This window comes from Quercus robur, chromosome 12, assembly GCF_932294415.1.
Source record: "Quercus robur chromosome 12, dhQueRobu3.1, whole genome shotgun sequence".
NCBI classification, from domain to species: Eukaryota; Viridiplantae; Streptophyta; class Magnoliopsida; order Fagales; family Fagaceae; genus Quercus; species Quercus robur.
The window spans coordinates 8,538,049-8,558,767 of NC_065545.1; the positions used below are offsets into that span (position 1 = coordinate 8,538,049).

Sequence of the window (20,719 nt, forward strand, 5' to 3'; positions counted from 1 at the left end):
TCTAGTTAGAATTAGCTTTGATTTTTTTTTTCCTTACTTGTGTTTGTTTTGGGGTGTTGTTTGGACTTAATTTTTGCTACTGGGGTTCAAAAATATTAATAATATTTTTTTTATAACTTTCAAAAATATTAATAATATTGTTGAGAGAGACAAAGCAATTTTATTGAAACAAATTTCTAAAAATAATATATTATATAGATACTAAAAATAAAAAAATCTGTGGGCACCTAACAATAGCTCCGTCCCTTGGCCATTCCCTTAAATTATAGGGATTAAAATTTTAATTTTTCCACAGCTAAATATGAGTTAGGTAGTTAATAATAGTAAAAAAGAGAGTTATTAGATAGCTATGTCCTATGTACCGTATAGCGGTAGTAGCTAGATCGTTACAATCAGCTAATCAAATAGTGGAGAGACACGTCACTTCTCAAAGTCATATTCTATCCACCATTTTCCATCATTTCGAGATAACAAACGCGAACTCAAAAAAAAAAAAAAAAAAAAAAAAAAAAAAAGATAACAAACGCCGTCGTTTCTCTCAAAGCAGTGAACCCAAACCCGAACCCGCCATCAACCATGAACACCCTCACGGACCTCCCCGCCCAATCGCTTCTCCTCCGCCCACGACTTCCGTACACGTCACCCTCCTCTCTCTTCCGCACACTCCCTCTCGCTCGCCGCAACCCCACCGCACGCATTCGCTGCTCGATCGCCGAGGACTCGTCCGCCACCGCGATTTCTCCGCCTCACTCGGCGGCGGAGGAACACTCCTCCCCCTCAAATGTAGATTGCGTGGTCGTTGGCGGCGGAATCAGCGGCCTCTGCATCGCACAGGCGCTCGCAACCAAACACTCCGACGTCGTTCCCAACGTCATCGTCACCGAGGCCAGAGACCGCGTCGGTGGCAACATCATCACCGTCGAGCGAGACGGTTATCTCTGGGAAGAAGGCCCCAATAGCTTCCAGCCCTCCGATGCCATGCTCACCATGATGGTATGTGATAAATTATCAATTCTCCCAAAAGTTTCTAAGCTATTACTTAGGAAATTATGAATGAATTTAATCGCTTAGCTTATCGATTCATTTCTAGCTTAGCTTTCTAAATTTTTTTCTTGAATTTTATTTCTAATTCTTTATTTATTTTTTGTTTAGATTAGATGAGTAAGATATCTTATTCTAACAAAAAGAGAATACAAACTCCAATCAGAGAACCAATCTACAATTTCATAATTTAAATGCTAAACCTATGGTTTGAAATGCAAGTCTTCTGTGGCTTCCAATTATCACAATTTTTGGTAAAGTCTCTTGTACTCAGAGCTTGTAGCCCAATTGGCATCTGTTGTTGTTTTCAATGGAGATGTTCAGGGTTCAAATTGACCCTCTCCCATTCTTGTAACTACTGTCTTTTGTCGTTGAATAAGAGACTTGGGTCGAATCCCTACACTAAAAAAAAATACCTATAGTTGTCTTGGCTTGATAATAAAAAAAATTATCGTGGAGTAGATGCCATAATTTCAAATCCTGTCGTAACTATATATTATATATATAGAAAAAGAATGCAATCCTTCTCTATCTCTAGTTTCTTTTTCCATATTATAATTTTAATTTGGTCTGTTAAGTGTATATTTGTAATAGTATTTACAATGTTTTATGGGAAAGGTTTTTTTCTTAATTTTATTTTGTTGAAATGTTGGTAGTTTTTTTTTTTTATTGCATTGTTAGGTGGATAGTGGATTGAAGGATGACTTAGTTTTGGGTGATCCTAATTCGCCGCGTTTTGTGTTGTGGAATGGGAAATTAAGGCCAGTCCCCTCGAAGCCGGCCGACCTGCCTTTCTTTGATTTGATGAGCATTAGTGGCAAACTCAGGGCTGGCTTTGGTGCTCTCGGCATCCGCCCTCCTCCACCAGTTTGTCCTCATCAACTCTTTGTTTATTATCTTTATCAATTTATGTTACTCTTGAAAATTCATTCATAACAACATCAAGCACACATTTGTGCACATGCATATTTAAAGTGAATTTCTCATGTCTTATAGTCTTCACAAAGGTGACAGGGGCGTGAGGAATCAGTTGAGGAGTTTGTGCGTCGTAATCTTGGCGATGAGGTTTTTGAACGGTTGATCGAGCCATTTTGTTCAGGTTATAACCAATGATGAACAACCTATTTCGCTAATCAATCTGTTCTCATTGTTTATTTTAGTTGGTCTCTCTGTTCTTCCTATTAAGAAATTTCCCAAGTTGGGAATATGCATGCCATGACTTGTTTTCTTTCAGTTGGTATATATGGCTGTGATGAGGACACGGTCCTGCATCAGTCTGCTTAGTGGACCTGAAAATTTTGTCATATGCAGGTGTCTATGCGGGTGATCCTTCAAAACTAAGTATGAAAGCAGCATTTGGGAAAGTTTGGAATCTAGAGCAGAATGGTGGTAGTATCATTGGTGGCACTTTTAAAGCAATCCAGGAGAGAAATAAAGTTCCCAAGCCACCTCGAGATCCGTAATAATACCTGTCCATTTATGCGTATGTTGTGGTTATATTTAAAATTTGTGTTCAATGCCCTGAATTAAGTTATCTTTTAGGAATCTACCAAAGCCAAAGGGCCAAACTGTTGGATCACTTAGGAAGGGACTCGCTATGTTGCCAAATGCAATTTCTACAAGGTATGCTTCATTGGAAGTTCAACTATTGATGTGCTTGCAATATTCGTTTTAGGACTGGTGATTTTAGTGACTTGTTTTGTGTTGGTAGGTTGGGTGGAAAAGTAAAATTGTCTTGGAAGCTTTCAAGTATCAGTAAATTGGATAATGGAGGTTACACTTTGACATATGAAACACCACAAGGATTGGTTTCTCTTCAGAGCAAAAGTGTTGTCATGACGGTTCCTTCCCATATTGCAAGCAGTTTGCTGCGTCCTCTATCTGTATGCCCCTTTCTTGTAACATTTAAGAACTGGTTGTCTTATTACTGCTCTTATTAGTGGAATGCTTGAAAATGGATTATATTGAAGGTCTAATCTTCTGTTTAATTTTGACTTTTGTTTAACTTTTTTAATATGTGATTCATATTGTTTGCAGTTTGTTAGTAATATACTAATATATAATTTTTTAGATAAGGCACCACTTGTTCAATTATTTATTGTTCATTCTGGAAAAGATGATTACTTTCATCTTAATGAATACTGGGTTGTGTTTGGCATTGGCTCTAAAAAAGTCAGTTTTTTTTACTATTTACATTATTTTTGTTACTATTCATGAGTTCCATTGCACTTTTTGTTACTATTCATGGGTCTCACCGTATTATTTCAACTAACTTTTAGCTTTATTTATAATACTTTCAGCAAAAATTTTTCAATTTCAGTTAAATAAACTGTTCCAAAACGGATACTCAATTCTAGTTTTTCTTGTTTTCTGGTGGTTTTTTTTCCCTCCTCTTTTGCTTGCTGTTCTTTAGAGCTTGTGTCGGTCCACTAACTTCAGTGCACCTTATCACAATGCTTTTATATACAGATAATAATATCTCACCATTTTTGAAAAGCATTAATTAATCAATAGTGGCAATGCAGAATAAAATTTAGATCAGGATCTGAGCTACATCAAGTTTTGCAGGGTTGAGACAGAGTAACACAAAATTAATAGACACTCTTGTGTTTGGAATGCCAAAGTTGTAATTATCCTTGGAGAGTACCCTGTGTAGGAGAGGTCATGCTAAAAAGTAGCATGTAGTTTCTGAGTTTTGGTTCACTGAGGCGCTATTTTTGTTTGGTTGACATTCTATCATAATTGTAGACTGGTTTTCACTTGGATGTAAGGTGAATTGGTAGAAAGTAGTACCATGTTGAAATAGTTCTTCCAGGTTGTTCAGCTCTTTCTTTTATTTATTGATACAGCATAGTGGACATATGGCTTAGACTTTGTCTTCAGCAGATGCCCTAAAGTTATCTAGAACTTGCATTTATACTAGGCTTTAATCTTATTCTTTATATCAGTTAACTAGCTAGTCCTCATCTAAAATTTGACTATGTTTTTTTTAGCTCAAATCTTATTTTTTAATTAAAAATTTATTTATAGGACAAATAAGTCTACTGAGTCCTTTAAAGTTGCGAGCTGGTGAATATTTAAGGCATAGTTTCTTACAGATACTCTAGATATTTTAGCTCCTGATAGTGTATATCCCATGCTTGTTCAACTGTTAAAGCTTTGTTTCTAAGACATGCCTTGTGAGATGATCCTTAATGGTGTATAACTAAAGTTTGTTGTAGCATGGCCACAGCTAGGGGGCTAATGAAATCATATTTATTTACTGGATTATTGAAGGCATTTTTTGCTGTTCCTTAATTTTTTAGATTGCAGAAGAGGCCGTTATAATTTTTTTTCCACCTATTTTCTTTTTTACAGGCTGGTGCTGCAGATTCACTTTCAAAATTTTACTACCCACCAGTTGCAGCAGTGTCCATTTCATATCCAAAAGAAGCAATTCGGACAGAATGCTTGATAAATGGTGAATTAAAGGGGTTTGGTCAATTGCACCCACGCAGTCAAGGGGTGGAAACTTTAGGTACTTCCCTTTAAACTCTTAAATTAGTTACGTCCATGACTCATTCTTAACATCTGTTTTCTTTTCTTTGCTTAAAATGATTTTTTTTTTAAATAAAAATTTTTTAATTCTTTTTTATGGGGTTGGGGTACTTGATCCCTGGATGTGGGCAGATGCTAGGAGGTACCAACTGACCCAAGGGTCATTGGCCATTCTTAACATCTGCTGGTACTTAATATAATGTTGAGATGTTTAATTAATAGTAAGAAGTAATATTCTGTTAAGGATGCATTGAAAATTTTGGGCCAAATTTAGCATGTGAATTATCTTGGGAATTGCAGGAACCATTTATAGCTCTTCACTTTTCCCTGATCGAGCACCAGCTGGAAGAGTTCTGCTATTGAACTACATTGGAGGGGCTACAAATCCTGGAATTTTGTCCAAGGTAGGACAATTCAAGAAGATTCATATCTTGATTTTAGTTTTTGTTGATTGGTCTAACTTTCAGTGTTACAATCTTTGGGCTTTGACATGTTATGTTTAAATATTAAATGCCTTTCAGTTTCTTCTTTCTTTTTAGTCTTTCTAATGCCACAGTTTTTAATGACAGACGGAGAGTGAACTTATTGAAGCAGTTGATAGAGATTTGCGGAAAATGCTCATAAACCCTAATGCAAAAGACCCACTTGCGTTGGCTGTGAAAGTGTGGCCACAAGCCATTCCACAGTTCTTGATTGGTCATTTTGATCTCCTTGATGCTGCAAATGCGGCTCTCAAAGATACTGGGTTTCAAGGGCTGTTTCTGGGGGGCAACTATGTATCTGGTGTAGCCTTGGGCCGATGTGTTGAGGGTGCTTATGAGGTTGCAGCTGAGGTGACTAAATTCCTATCACAGGTTGCATACAAGTAGTGTCTGATTTTAAAGCAACTTTTGGACATAGATGGGCTCTTTTGACTGATCGAAAGTTTCTCTTCAGCTGTTCATTTGGCGGTTTGGGTAGCCTCTTTGTGGAGAGTTTTTTCTTACAGGCATATTTTTTAGGATTTTGTTTGACTTGTAATTACTGGGTCACTGTCATTATTGATCACTTTAATGCTATGTTTAGTGTTTGCTCTTCTTTGATTATTACCAGTGCAGAAGCACACATGCAGAATGTTTTCCATTATGCAACTTCTCCTTTAATTTGTGCGTTGATTGGTAAGCATAATTGCAGTAGATACATGAATGAACTTATTATTATTGTCTACATGAATTGTAAGGAGAAATTGGACAATGCCTTGATTTAGATCCGCTAAATAAACTGTGTCATTTTGTTTGTGGTCATGTGGCCCCAGATCCATTCCCATGCTACGTTCCAACTTTGATGCATCATCCACAGTAGGGCAGTGGACCTAGTGGTTTAGTTAGGATGTGTACTTGAGCTTCAAGTGATAGCCCAGTTTTAATGAGATCCTTTGTGATGTGTAATGTATTTGAGTGCCACATTCCATTCTCTCACAATGTATCTATCTTAAAAGATAAAGTCTACAGACATAACTTTTGTACCACAACTATCTCCACAACCTTAACATATTCAACTGCGAATGATGGAAAAAAAGTGGTGAGTTCATGTGAAAGTAATGGTTTATCGATCATAGTAAGACATGTCATCAAGTTGTGTCAAAAATTGTAACAAATGGTGTTGGTCCTAGAAAGACTCTCAAAAAAATTAATGTGTGCTTGAAGTCATCTAGTTATGCACACAAGTTGGTGATGTATGCCATGATGTACAAGTTGGTGACATATGCAATGACTTAACAAGCTTTATATATTGATATGTCCAATTAACGAGTGTCATAGTGCATTGATTATAATTGAGTTTTTTATTTTTTTATTTTTTTTATTTAATTGTAATTAACAAGAATTTTAAGGAGTTGAGCAACTTTCAATTAAAAGGGTATTTGTTTATTAGTTTTTGTTACTTTTCAATGCAGTGAGACTCGCTCAATTCCCTCTTAACAAGTTAAAGAGGCATTTGATTATTAATTTTTTTACTTATCAATGCAGTGTTCTTCCTTAGAATAAGGAGCAGAGCACCCGTTAACATATTCCTATATTCCTATATTGATTTATATATAAAACATTGACCGTGGACACAATCTTCTTTGAAATGTGCCCAAGACACTATTCTAGTAACTCGAAAACACTGGACAACTGATCTCTTTAAGAGCGACACTAGGGGAAGGACTCCTTTTTAAAAAGCCAAATATTACATAGATGGCCGAGAGCGTGAACCTTAATGAACCACGAGGCTCCTAGATTTCTTGATACGTGTATAGGATTTCAAGACAAGTGTGATAGAAATGATGGTGCAAATTAACAGCAATGCGAGAAAAAAAAAAAGGGTCCGTGAAGAAAAAGCCTGAAATGGGGCCAGGTCCCCCAGCGTAGGGCCTGGTGCTTTACATGGGATAATTCAAAAGCAATTCTAAGTTTGACTGAGAAAAAAAAATATGGAGAATCTCCAACACATTGATGGAGATAGATAGATTTGAGTGGAAGAACACAGTTTTGGAGAAGAATGTGTAAAAGGGAAAAATAAGAGAGAATATGGTCTTTAGAGTCCAAGACATTACGGGTTCTGTAAAGAGTGTGTGGCCTGTGGGTAAACATGCTTTAAATTCAATGGGAATAATGTGTTGGAGACCAATAAACATATGATGGTTAATTGACGCAACAGCTTGGTAGGGGCGGTGGGGAACATTTTCCTTTTCTTTTTCTCTTTCACTTGTTTGTAAGTTTCTCATTTCTTCCTATCAATAGGCGTATCTTTAGGCCCACGAAAGATTTTCCTTGTTACTCTTTACTCATTGTGAGAAACAACTAGGAAAATGAGTTCTAGAGAGTGAGAAAATGTGCATTATACACGTGAATTGCACACGTGAAGGAGAGATGTTTAATGCATAAGCAATCAAGAATGTAAAATGCTTTTTGTGTCTTTTTTTGTTCTCAAATCTTTTTCTTGTATTTATAAATCGGATTGATGACATGTCTCCATGATAGGATCTCAGATATCCTCTTTCAATAAAAAGTAATATAAAGAAAACTAATTACCTTTTGTTTATATTTTATTTCAATTTTAGTATATCATCAAGAATTTTTTAGAAAATTTAGTGAGTTTGATTTCTTAAAAATCTACCCTCTAAAGTTAAAGCCGTTTAGAATTTGGAGCCCCTGGCCCTAGGGGCAAAAGAAAGTGAAATAATGATGAATAGAATCAGAATTCAGAAACAAGTTTTTATGAAATACCAATAGAATTACAAACGTAATGATTTTAAAGTAGATGGGGAAACATGAGGGTCCCATCAATACTTAAAGAATGTACAAAATGTCCGAGGTTCCATCTTGCTTGTTGAAGCATCCCCCATGGTTTGTCCTTAATTACTTACAGCCCTTTAAATAATTCATGTAAGTACATATCGATGCGGTTTAGTCTACATAGCACACGTAGCCTCAACATTATCAATAAGTTTTATTATGTGTCAATACCTATGCCCCCATGCGCATCACGATAATCATATCCATTGAACATTGAGTTAGAGATTATTTATGACATGGGTTTATTTTAATACTGTGTTTCAGGATGGTGTAAATAGATTTCTAGAATCGACGCCTTTCCATCCAATGAAACACAATGTTTTTTACCCCATTTTGATACTTTGTCTAGATTCATGTCCTCCAATTACACATTATGTTATAGTGTGTGGACTCTTTGTCTAATCCTTAAAAGTCCAAGTTTTACAATTTTAGAGAATATTGTCTTCACAGTAACATTATGTTATAGTGTATGAACTCTCAAAATTGGAATATAATGTTTGAAAAATGGTGCAAAAACTAAAAACATTGTGTTTCATTCTCCCACGTTTTGATTACTTCTTAGAAAGTAAAATTTCCCTATTTTTTTCCAAATTGAAAAGTGTTTGGTAAAAGATGCTTATTCAATCAAACTGAATTATGAACTTAAAAGAGTAAAATGTCATCAAGACAGCCTAATATTTGCACATGAACCGCATTGTGATTGAATGTTTAAGATTCAAAGGGAAATTATGATACAAGCCACGTTGGTTCCTACTTGACGCGTGTACCTGTCTGCTACCTTGACAACATTTCAGGCCGACCGGTTGTATCAAAGAAATGCTTCCCCCCCAACACATTCATATCTCATAGACTCTTTTAACTCTCTCTCTCTTACACACACTGTTTGACTGTGTGTGAATGTGTGTCTATTTATTTAAACCTTGGTTGGCGGCTTTGTTTGTCATCACATCTCACAATGGGCAGAGCTACTAGTTCTTCTTCTTCTTCAATTGACAGTAACAACCATCAATCTCTCTCTAGTTCCTCCTCTCTTTCTCAGCTAAAGAGAGATCTTAGCACAGATCTTAGGCTTGGACTTAGCATTTCAGCCTCTCAACACAACAGCTCTTCAACTCCAAGGTATTATTCTATGATACTCAATACCCTTTTGATGAAATCTTATCTTTCTTCCATTTTCATCTTACATCAACCTTTTGTCCATCCTCTCCGGAGTCTTGTAACTCAGTGACATTATTCAGTAGTTACAAATGGCATTACCCAATTCTTCTCTTGTAGAGAACCTGCGTTTGAATCCTTTCTCTTATTTATTACAAGGACAAATTTTTTTTTTTTCAATCTATGATTATCATTGTCTACGCCTACTAGCATTGCTTTTCTCAAAACAATTTATGGTTCATTTTTATGTTAGGGTGCAAACATTGGATTATCCACCAATTCAGTCACTTGTGGCAGAAGGAAACGAGTGCAATGATCATGCCACCTTCTTTGTTAAGGTTTACATGGAGGGCATTCCAATTGGGAGAAAGCTGGACTTACTAGCCCACGATGGTTATGATGACTTAATAAGGACTCTTGACTACATGTTCAACACCAACATTCTCTGTAAAGTTTCCCATGTTTCCCTCTTCCCTATTTGTTAGAATGATTATTTTGATCTATTTTTATCGTTGAATATGATTATTTTGATCTATTTTTATCGTTGTAAACTTGTAGAGGATTGAGCTAATAATTTTTTTTTTTTTTTGGTGGGAATGCTTTGGAGCAGGGGGAGCTGAAGTGGATACAATGCATCCTGAGAAACGTCATGTATTAACATATGAAGATGAGGAAGGGGATTTGATGATGGTTGGAGATGTGCCTTGGGAGTAAGTTTATGTGGCTCTTTAAGAGTAATCCATTTTCAATTCTAACACTGTCCCATATTTTTGCATCCATTAATGTGGCTCTTGCTTCTTTTTTTGTATAGGATGTTCTTGTCCACTGTGAAGAGATTGAAGATTACAAGGGCAGGCCCTTGCTGATTAAGAGACTTTGATGCATCCTAGATCCTAGTCTCTCTCTCTCTCCCTCTCCAATTTTGTCATGTGGAGTTAAACCAATATAATGCCCCCAAGCATTAGTACTCTTGTGAATTTTGTTCTGAAGTTGCGCATGTACATCTATACATGATCATACAGGCAATAGTTTTATCTTCTCTTCTGGATGCATGTAAGAATTTTGTATGATAGTGATGTAGTTAGCAATCTTAATGCAGAAAAAAGATGACATATATTCCTGACTTTGCAGAAAGAAATTTTGTTTTCTTGTTGAAGAAGACAGTGGTATATATTCAACAACATGAAACTTATAAATCAGACAATAAAACTTGGTCCTCCTTCCCTCTCTTCCTCTTCTTAACCCTATTGATTGGCCAAAGGGAGATAGAGAGAGAAGATGACATAAAAAAAAAAGAAAAAAAAAAAAGAGGGAAGGTGACCAGAATGTACAAAATGTCCTCTTCACCTATCTCCTAATGAACATAGAATTAGCAGGCTATGGCTTACTAATTAATTTACTAATTAATTTATAAGCTTAAATTTAAGACTTTAGATTATATATATAATTTTTCTGAATGTAGGACTTCAAAATCATGTGTCCATAAATTAATTGAGTCTCTCCTACGCTATAAGAACATTCTTTCTCTTAAGTCACTGGTGTACTAGTCTAGCCATATGTATCTCTATCCCTCTTTTAAAAATGTGTATAAGAACGGATTAAAAACTAGGAATAAAAATGGATGCAATGCGTAAAGGACTTTATAGTTCAATTGACACCACTTAGTATTTCAAACAAAACCGTTTAGGATTCAAATTCATTTTTGCTATTATAGTTATTGAATTATTTTTTTAAAAAAAAATCAAATTAAAAAAAGAAAAAAAAAGGGGGATGCAATGTTTGTATGCTTATTGGGAAAAGCCACCAAAATATGCATTTTTATTTTTGTAATGGTCTTAATATATTTCTACAGAGTACAAACTGCTGAACTTTTAGGCTTGCACCCTTTCTCTTGTGTGTCCTTTGCGCACAAGATTTAGTTATATGTGCCACATATCCCCAATATGGTATATACAAATGAGGTGTGAATGGCGTGGATGATTTGCCGACACATCATCTTATAAAAGATATTGTAATAAGATTTGTAATATTTTTAGCATAATTTTTTTTAATTATAAATTAGTAATTATTTGCCATCAAATGAGAGGAGTAGAATATCGGTAAACAATGGAATCATAGGAAGACAAGACTAGGTGTGGGAATCAAGCTAGTTAGGTTTAAATTTCAACTTGCTAAGCAATTCAAGATTAAAACGAACAAAATAAATCATTTAATAGACTTAACTACACACAACTCATAAGCCATGCTTTGTCTTTTGAAGAATTTAATAATGTCGTGGTAATAATGTTTTTTTTCTTCATATGAATGATGGATCATGGATCCCACTATAAAGAAGATCGAAGATATATGCTTTTTGGTTCTTATTTTTCTTATTAGCGATATGGTTATGCATTCCACGTGTTAATTAAAAATTATATGTAAATTAAAAAAATCTTATTATTAATCAAAATCAACTAATAAAATAGATAGTAAAAAAAAATCTTATGTGATAGAGGTACATATTTTGTAATGCGAAGTTTTTATTAAAACAAAAAATCATGCTATATGATTAAATAAATAATTTAAATAGATAATGAAATTCTTGATGATTTTGGTAATTGGAGTAATATTTTTAATTTATTGGAACTTTGATTACATTTTTTTTTGGGGAGAATCAGAAACTTTGATTACATGGTTCACTTAGAATAAACTATATTAATGATTAATTAATGAATTGCGACCAAAACACAGTCCACCACAATTGTATTAAACATCGAATAATTTAAACAAAATCATTAGCAATTTTACATGATAATACTAATATGAACTACAATCAAAGCTAGGCAGTCACATCATCAAAAAAAATATTATATAATTAATATTTTTTTAATGATGTGACTTGCTAATTTGAAAATTTTGTGAAATTATTGAGACTTTTTGTTATGTTCATTGCATTACTCTTTTTGCAATATTTATTTTATTATTATTATTTTTTTAAATTTTGGACAATCCATTTACAACATACTATGGAGTTTGGATATATAAGAAACGATCTTCATGTTCTGGGCCAACTCTCCACACCCATCCCCATGCTTACATTACGGCCCAGTTCTAGAGTTTGTGTTTTGCCGCTCTGGACCTCTGGTATTTCACAAAAAAAAAAAAAAAAAAAAAAAACCACATAATTAAGGGTTCAAGTGATAATTAGTAGTAATGATAATTTTTTGTGGCATTTCATGTCTGTGTTCAATCTCATCGCTCCCCTTCTTCCTCCTACAATCAATCTATAATATATATATATATATATATATATATATCATAATTAATTGTCAACTTTGAGAATGATAAAAATGGATAAGGTCCTTTTTTCTTGGTCAAGTATATCCATGAATAAACGTATGATTTGGCGTTGTTTGTGAGAAATGCCTTATATAGGGTTTCACAATAAGCATGAATGACTTGATCTAGTGTGTATAAATGCATTTATCGATTGTTTATTTACCTGAAAGTCTTATAAAAGAGGAGAAAATCTTTTTTGGGTTTAATGTGAGGCCCTCCAAAATAAGTTTAAAAAACCCAAAAATTGGCCTTTTGATCTTGCTAAATGCACTTTTAATTTGAAGAGACAATACATGCTAGCGTTTTAAAATTAAGCATTGCATTATGAATGAGTTTGACATTGGACACAATATAAAGGTGAAGAATATTCATATACCAATTCTCTGGATGTAGTGAATATAGTACTCTTTCCGTTCCATGTTATGGAGATAGATTAAATTAGTCATGCAAGCCACATAAGGATGGGAGATTTAGGGTGTGTTTGGATATCGTTTATTTTGCTGAAAACTGAAAACTAAAAATATTGTAGCAAAATCATTTTTAAATGTGTAAATAGTGTTGTGGGGCCCATTTTTAATGAAAATTTTGTTAAAAAAAGATGTTTGTGGGTCCCGTGAACAGTACACAAGACCCACTGAAAAGCCATCACAACCATAAAAACGCGCTTAATTAAAAAAAAAAAAATATAGACGCAGACGCTAATAATCAGTATCCAAACAGGTACTTAAGAAAAGTATAAACTCAAGTATGTGTGCCCGTGTAATCTTTCTATTATGTTTGAGGCATTATTGAGGCAATACAAAATATTAGTACTTCATTTTTTCGCAAACATTAGAAAACAATACAGATTAGAAAACCCATGAAAAAGCCACTTTTCTTTTCGAAAACATTAGAAAACAAACATAGCAATAGTAAGAAACACTTTTTTAATATGATTTCTGATTTTCACAATTTAAGTTAGGTCCAGTATGAACATTAGAAAACAAACATAGCAATAGTAAGAAACACTTTTTAAATATGATTTCTGATTTTCACAATTTAAGTTAGGTCCAGTATGAACATTAAACAGCTTAGCATCTCTGAAAATAGCCAATCCGATCGTTAAATCGTCTATCATTGGGGTTTCCACATTCATGTCTATTGATTATGTTGGTTAACAACCCATATCCAACTGTTCGATTGGCTTCTTTGTCAGCTTTTGTGGGGATATATCTTCCAACCATGACATTGTGACATGAGGGCTTAGGCTTCTGCTCACTCATCAAGAACCATAGAGCTGTCTTGAAAGCAATTAAGGAGCTATTTGCTACAATTTCGGGGTTCTTTAGTCCATCAAATCCTAAGGCCTTTCGAGCAGGACCATAATTGAAATTCCTGTCATAGTATCAAGTCAACAAAAATTAGAAGTTTCTCATCAAAAACTTTTAGCTTTAAGAAATGTACAAACTTCTAAGAACCGAGAAAGCATCTCTTGTGCCGGATGTATGAGATGCATATCTCACTAATATGTGGGTCTCACATGCGTCTCATACGTCTAGCACATAAAAGATTTTTCTTTGTGTGTAAGACTCACATGTCAGTGAGACATACGTCTTATATGTTCAACATACAAAAGATTTTTCTCTAAATACCATATTATATGGCCCACATGTACCCGTATTTTAGAAGATTACTATGCATAACACAAAATTATCATTGTAATTAATAGGAAAGTACTTAGTTTACATGGGTAAATTTTATACTGTAAACTAAACAAATGTGTACAATATTGTACACATTTGAAAAAAATTATATAACATTGTACACATTTTTTTAAGTCTATAACGTAAACCTATAATCACCCCAATTAATGTATACATGATTAATAGTCACGTAACATTACCAAGTTATTTGAATGGGGCCTCTTCCTTTGTAAGATTTGCCAGGGAAGCACGGCCATTCTTGGTTGCTGGAGTTACAGTAATCATTTTTTGGACTAATTTCCTCTTTATAACACAAGCCCCAAGCATAAGGTCCATCCGTTGCGTTAGGCCACCAACCTGAGGTCTCATAGGATATCTGACCAAGAAAAGCAGCAATTTCGCGCTTTCGTTTGGTTAAACTTCCTGTTCTACAAAATTTGGGAAAGCAACCCGATGCATTGATGAAAGGATCGTATGTGTAAAAGTTCTTGGCAGGGCATGCATCATCATCTTTGTGTAGAAATATTGTGTCAAAAAGCTCTTTGCTAATTAAAGAAGAGACTGGGGATATTTCCGAGCTTGGGTACCCCATGATGCAAGGAAATTAATAAAGCTGAAGAAGAAGAGGACAGAGAGAAAAGCAAGAGAGTAGGAGGCTGAAAATGCCATTGTCTAAGGTTAAACTTGATTGGTAATGGGAGCAAGATATGCCCCTCTTATGGATTAATGTAATGCAAGTCTCTCCCTTGTGATTTCTTGAGACAAAGCAAATGATACAGAACCTCTTACTTTTAGGATTAAATTTTTTTTATTAAATTTGATAGCATATAAAGTATTAGTTATTTAACTTTAAAGTTTTAATTTTAGCTGATTGATTTGGACACACATTTAAAACACTGTGAAAAGTTAAAATTCCACAAATAAGGCCAATAGTCAAAATTTCCAACTTGAAAATCATGACTTCAAATTGACATTTTAATTGATTTTTGGGTTGTGTATAAAACTGTGTAAAGCAATTGATGTGCAACAAATTTAACCCATTACAAAATTCCACTTTATTCTTCAAATTTTATAGAGAATCGGATACAATAAAATACAAAACAAAAAGTTAAATTAGAAAAAGTCAATGTCCCCAAACTTTAGGGGGGGAAAAAAGGCAATAGCAACAGCCACCAAACTGGAAAACTTTGTTAATATGATTTCTGATTTTCACAATCTAAGTTAGGTCCAGTATCAACATTAAACAACTTAGCATATCTCTGGAAATAGCCAATTCGATCATTCACTCGTCCATCATTGGGTTTTCCACACTCAAGTCCATTGATTATATTGGTCACCAACCCATATCCGGATGTTCTATTGGCTGCTATGTCAGCTTCTGTGGGCACATATCTTCCAACCATGACATTGTGACATGAGGGCTTAGGATTCTGCTCAGTCATCCAGAACCATAGAGCTGTCTTGAATGCAATCAAAGAGTTGTTTGATACAATTTCAGGGTTCTTTAGTCCATCAAATCCTAAGGCCTTTCCAGCAGGACCATAGTTGAAATTCCTGCCATAGTTCCAAGTCAACAAATTAGAAATTTTCCTAGCTAGCTTAAAGTTAAAGAAATGTACAATCTCACATGCATGCAAAACACATAGTAATTTTCCCGATAATTAATATATATGTAGTCACGTAACATTACCAAGATAGTTGAATGGGACCTCTTCCATTGTAAGATTTGCCTGGATAGCATGGCCATTCAGTGTTGCTGGAGTCACAGTATACACTTTGTGGATTAACTTCCTCTTTAAAGCACAAACCCCAAGCATAAGGTCCATCAGGTGCGGTAGGCCACCCACCTGTGGTCTCATGGGATATCTGACCAAGAAAAGCAGCAATTTCTCTCTTGCGTGTGGTTAAGCTTCCTGTGCTACCAAATCTGGGAAAGCATCTTGATGCTTTGATGAAAGAATCGTATGTGTAAAAGTTTTTGGCTGGGCATGCATTGTTATCTTTGTGCAGAAATATTGTGTCAAAAAGCTCTTTGCTAATTAAAGAAGAGATGGGGAATCCCCGAGCTTCAGTACCCCATGAAGCAAAGGAGAAGAAAATGAATGAGAGTAAGGCAAGAGAGTAGGAGGCTGAGAATGCCATTGTCTAAAAGGTTAAACTTGCTTGCTTGGTAATGGGAGAGCAAGAGAGGCTCTTCTTATAGATTCATGCAATGCTAAGTGTCCCCTAAATTTTGTGAGATATAAAGAAAAGGACACGTTTTGGAGAGTAACAATTCCTCTAATAAAGTCAGAGGTCAAGTTTTTGACTTTGCCATTCCACTCCTTTCATTGGGTATTAAAAATTTAAGGAAGCATTTTATTGAACAATAATGTTCTCTGAATCTATAATTATGAAATTACATTTGTATAGGCCTTTTTTGACTAGGTCATCGTTTGAGATGGTCTAGACAGTTGACATAGCATTGTCCAAGTGGAAATGTCGACACCCAGCATATTTATTTCTACTTATATAAGCGAATGGAAGCATCAATCGGCCTGCGGCTCAGGTTGTGGGATAAGAGTGGAAGACCCACTACTTCTCATTTTGCAATTTTGTAATCTGATAAACATTTTTTTAATGCTTCAAAAGCTGCATTTCTGCTTAATCTCCAATCTTATTAGCCAATGGTGAAAATCCAAAAATGGCTTATTTATTAGGTTGAAACTTGAACTTTAAACTCTGATCTTCTTTGCAAATGTATCACTAATATATAAGATGAAAGTCCAGCCACGTTTATAGGCCATGTTGGAAACGTGTGTGTAATTGCAGGTGGGATTTGGGAATGTGCCCAATTTCATATTTACTAATATAAAATTTTGTGATATAAAGCACAAAAATTATTGTCCGCCCAAGCCACCAGGTTCTTGGATCAAGCCTCATTGAGTACGCAAGCACCATGTTGCTGAGATTTAAGGTAATTTAATTGTGGATGAAGGTATAGAGTAATGTCTATTTCACACACTTACACATATTATAGACATTCGTCACTTTTGTTAAAAAATTATGACTTGAAGTCACGATTTCTTTCCAAGTTAGAATTTAGAAATAAGAACTTCAAGTCACGATTTCAATTAAAAAATTGAATGGATTAGTGTACACAATAAAAATTTCCCATATACATTATATTTTATGCTTGGATCATCACAATTCATGCTTGCGTACGCTGCCGTGTATTTAGAGCCAAAAAAGAAAGAAAAACTTGTGCACGCCATGTGTGCAAGCACTAGCCAAATATGATCCCTTCTTCACACGGTACGTAGTGTTTTGACTAAACAGTTCAATGTGAGCCAAGTGCTAAAAGATGCATCCATAAATGTCCAAACTCATGCTTTCTTTGACTGCTAAAAAGGGTATATTATTTAGATATTTAGGCTTTGTGTCTGATCCAATCCCGGCCCGCTGCATTGTCTGACTGTATGCAAGTAAAACCCACCTTGGCAATGGCAGCCTACCATGATTTTATTTATTTTTATTTCGTTCTTTTGATCGAGGCAGCTGATACATACAACAAAATGCATCCTTAGTTAAGACCTTTACTATTTTCATACTTCAGACTTCAGAGAGAATTAAGCAGCCTGCTAGTATCGTATTGTGTTGTGATTTGTGAAGTCTAAATTGAAATAATTTGAAGTCAACATAGGATTTTTATTCATTTTTAGGAAAAATTGGAAACAATTTGGAAGCAACCACTGTATTCCTACCTCCCCACAGTGATTTATTTAGTAGGAGAAAAACCTAATATTAAGACATAATGAGGTCCACCTAGGGTGGTAAATGAATTGAGTTATTTATAAATAGTTTGGGTTTGATTTGGGAAAAAATTTGTTTTTGTTCATTTATTTAACAAACAAGTTGATTCTTTCCTGTAATTGCCTAATGTGTGTGGAATGAATGTACTCCACAAATTCATGAGAATACTACATAGATTGGACACCCTTTTTTAAACCCCCCCCCCCCCCCCCCCCAAAAAAAAAAAAAAGGAGACCTTCTCTTTTTTTTTTTTTTTTTGGTTTGAGAATCAAGAACGATCTTGTTTGATAATAAAGTGAATCAAACTTGAACATATAATCTATTTTGATGGTAAAATTGTTCTTGACTCATATTTGAAACAATATTCAATGAATAAATTCTAAATTTTTAATATTCATCTTGCAACCTTAATTTGCTAAGGTCATTAGGGATACTAATCAATGTGTAAATCCAACTTCCGTTAAAAAAAAAAAAAAAAAAAAAAATTCATGAACACTTCACTATGACCAAACAAGTTTATCTTAAGAACGTGTTTGGTAAAGTAGATTTTAGGGAGGATGAAAAAAAAAAAAAAAAAAAAAAAAAAAAAAAAAAAAAAAAAAGAGAGAACTTTTTGGAGAGTGTTTGGTAGGGAGATGCAGAGAAGAAAATGATGGTGGGCTTAACTGTTTTCTTTCCGGGCCCACCAAAAATTATGCCCATGTGCACTTGCACATGGGCTTCCTCCAGTATTATTTTTTTTCTTAGTCTAGACGTTATATCTTCCTTATTTTTTTCTTTTTTCCTAGATGTTGCCTCTCTCTCTCTCTCTCTCGATTTCCTAGGCAGGCCAGTATGTTGCTCTTCTTCTTCCCTTTTTTTATTTATTTATTTTTTTTTTTTTATAGATTTTAATAAATTGGGGTGATTTCTTTTTTTTCATTGGACATCATTTTTTTAATAAGAGTATATGAGTAAATTTATACAAACTTACTTTTTTCATTCCTCTATTTTTCCACTCCAAACTAAACAAAAAAAAAAAAATTAAAAATTAAAATATTTTTCATCCTCTCACTTTTCCACCCTTCCACTATTTTTCTATCCTCTCACTTTTTCACACCTCCAACCAATCAGACTCTAAAAAGTCTTCAAAAAAGAAAAATCTTAAGAGATGAATTCTTTTAGTGAAATCACAGTTTGAGAGGACATAAAATTAAATGTATTGCATTTAACACTGTAGGGAGTGTCATTTCAATAATGGGTCATGTTAACTATTGCCCTTAGGGAAATTGTTAATAAATCAAATTAGGAAATTTTTAACACTACTTTCATGCTAAATATAAAAAGTTATCAGAAAAATTAATTAATTTATCAATTTCTAATAAAATGTTTTTAAAAATAGATCTTAAACCAATGTCCTTAGGGCATTTATTAACATTTCCCTTCAATAATTATTTCAAAATTGTCAATACCTCAAACATTTAAGATTGGTTGGTATAATTGAAAAAAAAAATAAAAAAAATAAAAAATAAAAATAAAATGAAGAAGAAGAAGAAGCAATTAAAGTGGGCCAAGTCAGTGCATTGACCGGTTGATTGGCCACCTCATCTACCGTTTGACACGCGAGTAAAGAAACTGAGCGAAGTCGGTGCATTGACTATTGGATATTGGTGAATGGGACAGCAAATTCCCAACGTCAAGATATTAATTCATTGACTATGGTTAACAAGGTCGATTTAAGTCCAATTCCAAATTTCCAACGTGGAAAAACTAAGATAGGCCGCACTTTACAGAGGACATAGAGAAACAATTGGACCTTAAATGACCATGGCCTAAGTTTGAATCACACTCTTTTTTTCTTTGAGATTTTTTTTTTTTTTTTTTTTTTGGGATCACTCTCATAGCATATTTTTGTATCATTATTCAGATCCCAGACCTATAAAACTTAGTTATTTTTATATTTTTTAAATTAAAAAAAAATTATATTATTTGGTTTCTCAAAAAAAAAAAAAAAAAAATTATGCCATTTGTTTTTTGTTTGCTTATAACATGACAGAGAGAAAGTTGAGACTATAACATCTTAGTTATAGCAGAAACATTTTACTTTTTCGGAGTCTTTTGGGTTTTGGCGGATGATAATTTATATATAGCAGAAACATTTTACTTTAAAAAAAGAAGAAGATCTAATTAAGATCTTAGTTAATCTACAGAATACAGCTGGGTTTAATTTTGCATACCCGTAAAATGCAGACAAGCTTCCATTGTGATTTACATACATTCGTTTTATTTTATTTATGTATTTTATACAAGCTGCAATCCATTGAAATTTTATGATCATATACCAGGCCTTATTTGTGTAGCGAGAAGTAAATATTTTTTTTTTAAAAAAAAATTAATGAATTGGGCCTGTTTTGACAAAAGAAAAAAGGCCTAATCGAACTAATTCCCCCACTCGCTTTTATACCTGGTTTATAGGAGTATTGGGGAAGTTTTAATTTTAAAATTTTACTAGTTTAGGCCCATCATTATTTTTTTGGGCATATTTTTTTATAAAAAAATTGTTTGTATTTTTACTTGTCTGGTGTTATTTATTTTTTTATTTTTTTAATTTCAGCCAATGGTGTCTGCTTACTAAAACTATTAGTTAATAAAAATAAACGTTATCAATGATTATAAAGAAACTGAAAATCTTTAATACTTTTAAAATTCATAAAACATTTTTCCAAAAAAAAAAAAAAAAAAATCATTTGAGCTCTTTTATCCCCACTATGGGTACTTCTTTCTAGCTCCTTATGTTACCACAACACTGTTTTTGCCCTCTAATCTCCAATCTTTGGCCACCAATAGTCGACCACCACTTGCCCTCTCATCAGGCAATTCTAGTATTAATATAACTAA

The 20,719-nt window shown here is 34.0% G+C and overlaps 4 protein-coding genes across 5 annotated transcripts; 2 read left to right on the forward strand and 2 right to left on the reverse strand.

The window, feature by feature from the left end:
- Positions 1-478: 478 nt before the first annotated feature.
- Positions 479-5,703, forward strand: LOC126708782 (protoporphyrinogen oxidase 1, chloroplastic). Its single transcript, XM_050408717.1, has 9 exons — positions 479-993; positions 1,723-1,908; positions 2,056-2,140; positions 2,353-2,500; positions 2,584-2,664; positions 2,753-2,924; positions 4,399-4,558; positions 4,879-4,982; positions 5,148-5,703. Exons 1-9 carry the CDS (start codon positions 577-579, stop codon positions 5,445-5,447), a joined length of 1,653 nt encoding a protein of 550 aa, XP_050264674.1. The 5' UTR covers positions 479-576; the 3' UTR covers positions 5,448-5,703.
- Positions 5,704-8,712: 3,009 nt separating this feature from the next.
- Positions 8,713-10,173, forward strand: LOC126710174 (auxin-responsive protein IAA20). Of its 2 annotated transcripts, none has more exons than XM_050410560.1 (4): positions 8,713-9,014; positions 9,304-9,497; positions 9,658-9,760; positions 9,862-10,173. In XM_050410560.1, exons 1-4 carry the CDS (start codon positions 8,851-8,853, stop codon positions 9,914-9,916), a joined length of 516 nt encoding a protein of 171 aa, XP_050266517.1. In that variant the 5' UTR covers positions 8,713-8,850; the 3' UTR covers positions 9,917-10,173. The 2 variants fall into 2 exon arrangements, with proteins under 2 accessions (XP_050266517.1, XP_050266518.1); XM_050410561.1 differs by having other exon boundaries at positions 8,731-9,014; positions 9,661-9,760.
- A 3,265-nt stretch (positions 10,174-13,438) lies between these two features.
- Positions 13,439-14,642, reverse strand: LOC126709828 (chitinase 10-like). The gene is made up of 2 exons (XM_050410171.1): positions 14,251-14,642; positions 13,439-13,742 (listed from the first exon to the last, which is right to left on the reverse strand). The coding sequence occupies exons 1-2, from the start codon at positions 14,640-14,642 to the stop codon at positions 13,439-13,441; spliced, it is 696 nt and encodes a 231-aa protein (XP_050266128.1).
- A 439-nt stretch (positions 14,643-15,081) lies between these two features.
- Positions 15,082-16,265, reverse strand: LOC126709948 (chitinase 10-like). The gene is made up of 2 exons (XM_050410327.1): positions 15,741-16,265; positions 15,082-15,604 (listed from the first exon to the last, which is right to left on the reverse strand). Exons 1-2 carry the CDS (start codon positions 16,190-16,192, stop codon positions 15,241-15,243), a joined length of 816 nt encoding a protein of 271 aa, XP_050266284.1. The 5' UTR covers positions 16,193-16,265; the 3' UTR covers positions 15,082-15,240.
- Between the last annotated feature and the right edge of the window lie 4,454 nt (positions 16,266-20,719).